We start from the raw sequence: 6,000 nt of genomic DNA, 5'->3' as shown, positions 1-6,000 counted from the left end.
GACTGCCACGTGTTTTTTCATCCAAGTTCACGGATGAAGTATCTACGGCACAACTAAAACATAACATTAGGTATTATTACCGGCGAAAAAAAAGATATAAAAGTATCATTTTTTTAAAACATTAGATATTGTTAAGCCGTTTTTTGGATTCAACATTTGCCGACACGTGGTGTGCTTGGAATAGTCACGTGCCTAGTCTTGCATGGGCCCAAAATCAATATTCGAGATTCCGAAGGACTCAAGGAAGTTTAGGACAAGGCCCAAAACATCCGAGAGCTTCAGAGAAATCTTTGAATCGTGATTTGAGAATAGAAGTCACTCTTCAAGGTTCCAAAGGGCTCGAGGAAGGTTAAGACAAAGCCTAACGCGTCCAAGAGCTTAAGAGGATCCTGAAATCGGGTAGCGGGTCGATGAGATTTTCCTCTTACTAAGTGAAGAACATGAAAATTGATTTCTCAAGCTCTTGGACACTTTTAGAGAGAGAAATGTAATTTAGCTTTGTTAGCCTTGGTGTTTTAGAGAAAGTATTTGAGGGAGTAAATATTTCATCTTCCAATCTAGAGAGAATGAAAGTGAATTATTTCTCTTTTTGTGTTTTTATTGTAGGAGTGAAGTATTTTTTTCTCTTTGTTTTTTTGGATCTTAATGTGTTTATAAGAAAAATCTAGAGAGAGAAGCGTGAGAGAAATATTTGGCAAGGATTTGGGTAGTTTTTTTATTTCTTTTCTCCTCTTTTTTAAATGGTGAAGTGAGGGGGGGCTATTTATAGTTTTGAGGTTGTGTGGCCGTGTGTGTTTGTGTAGTGGAGTTGTGCCTTTGGGGCGGATGACATGGCAAGTAAATTTGGTCAACAAAAAAGAAAAGGAAAAGCGGATGACATGGCCTGAGTGAATGCCTCATGCTTTAGGCGGAAAGCCCACGTCATCCGGCCCACTTGGGCGAAGAGAGACATGAAGCAAGAAATGCACGCACGCAGAAAGAAGAGTGTAGCGCACGTGAAGAGTGGTATGACAGGCCGGAGTGGTTGGCAACTGAGTTTTCTTTTGGTGGGACCCTCGTTTTGGGTTATCCAAAATATGGCCTAACAGATATTATTGCCGCCATTAACTCATTAATATGATACATATCATACAATGGTTCGGTTAAAATTATTTTTGGCGAACTAAAATTGTATCACTAGTTTTTGGAGAGGTTCGAAAAAGAGAAGGAATTATAGTTTAAGTTCGCGTGGTGAGATGCCCGATTATAGTAATCTAAAAAACTCGTGACATGTTCTAAGTTTGAGGCATAAATCAATTACCTAATTAAAAACGGTTGCTTTCTACAATAATTAAAATAAAAATTATTTAGCTAACTAATATAGTAGCTTATTAGAGAAAAAACAAAGAATCGCTCATATACTTCGCTTATTAAAATTACATAAGCATAAATATGTGCAATAAATATATATATATATATATATATATATAGAGAGAGAGAAAATGGCGGCATAAATCACTAAACTCTTACAGTAGTTGCAGTTCAGTACTCAATCTTTTTTTTTTACGGCATAAATCACCAAACTATGGATAGTGTTGCACCGTTACTCCATAAAAATAATCAACGGTTCAGATTTAACGTGGCCCTTTAAACTGAGGTATTATAGCGAAACAAAACAATAAACAATAAATCCCAAAATAAATAATGAAAGAAAACTAATAAATAACAAAACAAAACAATAAACAAATAAATCCCAAAATCCCTAAACGAAATCCCGCCTAAAAACAACTCAAAATCCCTACACCAAACAGGCCGAGCTCCAAGAATCAAGAACGAGTCAAAGATGGATGAAGATTTCGAATTCGAAGAGGAAGAGTACGGTGACGGGACCAGTGATGACGAAGAGGAAGCAGAGGAGCTACATACACAGAACGCGAATCACCCTCAGCAATGGTGGTCGGCTGTGAATGAAGTGTGTAACGACGTTGACGGTGAAAATGAAGAGTCTGATGGGTTTCGGTCTGAGAGCGACCTTGAAAGCATCCACAGCGATGATGACAACCAGCCAAGGAAGAGGGAGTATAACCCGCAATCGAAGCAAACCAATTTCAAGTTCAAGTTAGGTATGTATTTCCCCTCGATTAGCCGTCTGAGATGTGTTTTACGAGAGGAGTTCATCAAGGTCGATAGGGAATTCAAGTATTTAAGCAATGATCAAACTAGGGTTCGAGCCGTATGTAAAGGGAGAGGGTGTAAATGGTTGTTGTATGCTAGGGTCCAGAAATCTGATAACCGGTCTGTTCGAATTAACACACTGATTGATGAGCACGATTGTGGCATCGTCTTCGATAATAAACTCGTTACAAGTTCTTGGCTAGCCCGTCACTTCTTTGATCAGTTTAGGGTGAACCCAAACCTTGATTATCAAACCTTCAAAGAGCTAACATGTGCAGCAAAGTTCACCAACGTGGGCAAAGACAAGTTCTACCGAGCCAAGAAAAAGGCAAGACTAGCCTTAGAAGGATCTGTGAAAGACCAATATGCAATACTTGAAGACTATTGCAAGCAGGTGATGGCAACAAATCCCGGGTCCACAGCTCTACTGAAAACAAGTTTGGTGAATGACAAAAGAGTGTTTGAACGGGTCTACATTTGTTTGGCTGCTTGCAAAGAGGGATTCAACAAAGGTTGCAGACCTTTGCTTGGATTTGATGGCTGTTTTCTAAAAGGCTATTGTAAAGGGATTTTATTGGCTGCTGTGGGTGTAGATCCTGACAATTCTCTGTACCCGATAGCGTATGCAGTAGTTGAGAAGGAGAACACTGAGACTTGGACTTGGTTCATGAAACTTCTGACTGAAGATTTGGGCGTACAGAACTCTACTGGTTTCACTGTGATAAGTGATAGACAGAAAGGCTTAGAGAGAGCTGTGTCAGATGTATTCCCTGGTGCTGAAGTCAGGTTCTGTGTTAGACATTTGCACGATAACTTCAAGAAGGAGCACAGTGGATTAGAGTTGAAGCAAATGTTATGGGCATGTGCTAAAGCAACTACAGAGGCCTTGTTCAAAGAAAAGATGAGTGAGCTTAAAGATGTGGACGTGAATGCATATGAGTGGCTTTTGCAGAAGGATCCGAGACAGTGGAGTAGATCACATTTCAGAACCTCTGTGAAATGCGATACGCTTCTCAACAATCTATGTGAAAGTTTTAACTCCTCTATACTACCAGCAAGAGACAAGCCAATTATCACGTTGTTGGAGAAAATTAGATTCTGGCTCATGACCAGATTTGCTAAAAAAAGGACCGCGGCTCAGAGGTGGATTCATCCAATTGGCTTCCAGATCAGTAAAGTGCTTGAGAGTTGCAAGAATGTGGCAATGTATTGTCAAGCGACTTTTGCTGGAAATGCACGGTACCAGGTAATGTTTCTTGGTTCTGAAACATTTGTGGTGGATTTGAGAGCAAAATCTTGCACATGTAGGAGTTTTAACTTAACAGGTCTCCCATGTGGACATGCCTTAGCGTGTATTTGGGAGTCTGGATTAGACGTCATTGATTTTGTTGATGACTGGTATAAGCATGAGGCTTATGTTGCTGCATATAAGGGTGTCATAGAACCGATGACAAGTCCAGATAAATGGCCTGAACCTGGATTGAACCCGATTCTGCCACCACTTGACATTACTTTACCTGTCCGACCTAAGAAGAAGCGGACTAAAAGCTATGATGAACCAGCTCCTGGCTTTCCTTATCCAGATCATGCCACAAAACTGTCAAGGAAGGGTCAACGTAATCACTGCAGCAGATGTGGACAAGAAGGACATCATCGAAACAAATGCTCTAACCCCGCTTCTGAACAGGTATTTAGTCTTTCAAATTTAATGTATCTAGTTGCAGTTATATGTTCTAACCAGATTCTGTTATGGTTGTTGACAGATGCAAGCATCAAAGAAAAAAAGAGGTAGACCTGCCAAGTCTAACCCAACCCCAGAGATAATTAAAAGAAGAGAGAGACGGACTAAACAGCTTCAAAAATCAAAGGACACAGCTGCTTCTTCATCCCAAATTACCTCGGATACATTGTTGTTTAGGCCTTAGCGTTTTGTGTGTTTAGAACAGAAGATGTTTAGGTTGTGTAGTTGACAGGTTTTTTGTGTGTAATTTGACAGGTTTTTTTGTGTAATTTGGATGGTTTTTTTGTGTAATTTGGAACAGAACCTGTAACATGTTTTATGACTTGTGTTGACCATGTCATTTGAATGAAGAATGCAGGAGAATGAACTGAAGATTCAACCTGTTTTGGACGTGTAATATGACCATGTAATTTGAATGAAGAATGAATGAGAATGAACTGAAGATTCAACCTGTTTTGAACCTGTAATTTGAACCTGTTTTGGAACATTTTTGAACCTATAATTTGAACCTGTTTTGAACCTGTAATTTGACCCTGGATTGAACCTGTAATTTGAACCTGTTTTGGAACATTTTTGAACCTATAATTTGAACCTGTTTTGAACCTGTTTTGAACCTGTAATTTGACCCTGGATTGAACCTGTAATTTGAACTTGTTTTGGAACATTTTTGAACCTGTAATTTGGACCTGTTTTGAACCTGTAATTTGACCCTGGATTGAACCTGTAATTTGAACCTGTTTTGGAACATTTTTGTAAGGCATAGCCTCAAAACATTACAGTTTTCATTGCCAAGTCTGGAATTACACATCAGAACAGTTTTTGACAAACAAAACTAAAACCTAAAGAGATCTCAAACCTGATTTGAATCACATAATCAAAGAGTCGGTATTTCAACACAAGAAGTTTTCATTGCCAAGTCTGGAATTACAATTACAAACGTAAGGCATAGCCTCAAAACATTACGAGCCATATCCTCAAAACATTACACATCAGAACAGTTTTTGACAAACAAAACTAAAACCTAAAGAGATCTCAAACCTAAAACACATCAGAGCAAGTAAATAACTCCTACACCGAGTACAATTACAACCAGCGCAACTTGAAGCTTGAAAATCTGACTTCGAAGTGCCGCAATCTCCACTTCTAACGAATTCTTGTTCCTCATCAAACCAGGAATAATTTGTTTAGACCGGGCACACATTTCTGGGTCTTTCCATCGAAAAAACGAGCACCCACCTTCTTCCTGAGAACGTTCATAGTAGTTAAAACCCTAATTTACAAACTTCAAAGAAACAAAAAAAAAACGCTTACCTTTTTCTTCCAGCAAGCATAAAACCTCCGTCCAGGATTCAAGCTGGTCCACGATGCCCTAGCACCCACCAGATCGCCGCAATCGCATGTCTCTTCCATGGCTGAAGAATGATTCGGGATCGCGATTTTCAGAGGAAAGAGCCCCAAACCAATATTTCGAGAAAATGATTCAAAATAATAAATGATTTGTTGGTGGTGGTAAAATAAATTGATAATAAATACACTAAATGAGTCAATGTACTGGTGGTTGAATGAAATTACCACGATTTTGACGCGTGGAGTTCCGTCAAAAACTACTGTCAAATAGAGTAACGGTGCAACAATATCCATAGTTTGGTGATTTATGCCGTAAAAAAAAAAAGATTGAGTACTGAACTGCAACTACTGTAAGAGTTTGGTGATTTATGCCGCCATTTTCTCATATATATATATATATATATATATATATATATATATATATATATATATATAAGTGCGAGTCCACTATTAAGCTCTTCTAACTTAGACACCTTTGAGGACCTAATTTGAACAGTATTACCTTTTTTTTTGTGAGGTCTCCTCCTGTATGAGAGAGTTTGAGTTTAATCCTTAAAAATGAAAAAAAAAATGTCTTTATTATTAAACTTTAAAGGATTTATTTGTGCTTATGCAATATTTCGACTCATTTTAGAGGCACTACTAGACAGCACGCCAAGGCGCTCGAAAGTAGAGAATCACGAGCACAATGTACTACTTCACAAAATACAACTTGTTCGAATGCACAACTTCAAGCGGGGGCGCTCATGGAAAAAAAA

The 6,000-nt window shown here is 38.6% G+C and overlaps 1 protein-coding gene across 1 annotated transcript; it reads left to right on the top strand.

Moving 5' to 3' along the window:
- Positions 1 to 1,822: 1,822 nt before the first annotated feature.
- LOC149406959 (uncharacterized) lies at positions 1,823 to 4,079 on the top strand. The gene is made up of 2 exons (XM_089618082.1): positions 1,823 to 3,841; positions 3,918 to 4,079. The coding sequence occupies exons 1-2, from the start codon at positions 1,823 to 1,825 to the stop codon at positions 4,077 to 4,079; spliced, it is 2,181 nt and encodes a 726-aa protein (XP_089474208.1).
- The last annotated feature ends 1,921 nt before the right edge of the window (positions 4,080 to 6,000 follow it).

Source organism: Urtica dioica, chromosome 1, assembly GCF_054948205.1.
Source record: "Urtica dioica subsp. dioica isolate 48M chromosome 1, U.dioica_male_clone48M_v1_H2, whole genome shotgun sequence".
In the NCBI taxonomy this organism is placed as follows: domain Eukaryota; kingdom Viridiplantae; phylum Streptophyta; class Magnoliopsida; order Rosales; family Urticaceae; genus Urtica; species Urtica dioica.
The sequence above is the reverse complement of the archived record's forward strand: the minus strand, read 5'-3'. Positions and strand labels throughout refer to the sequence as shown.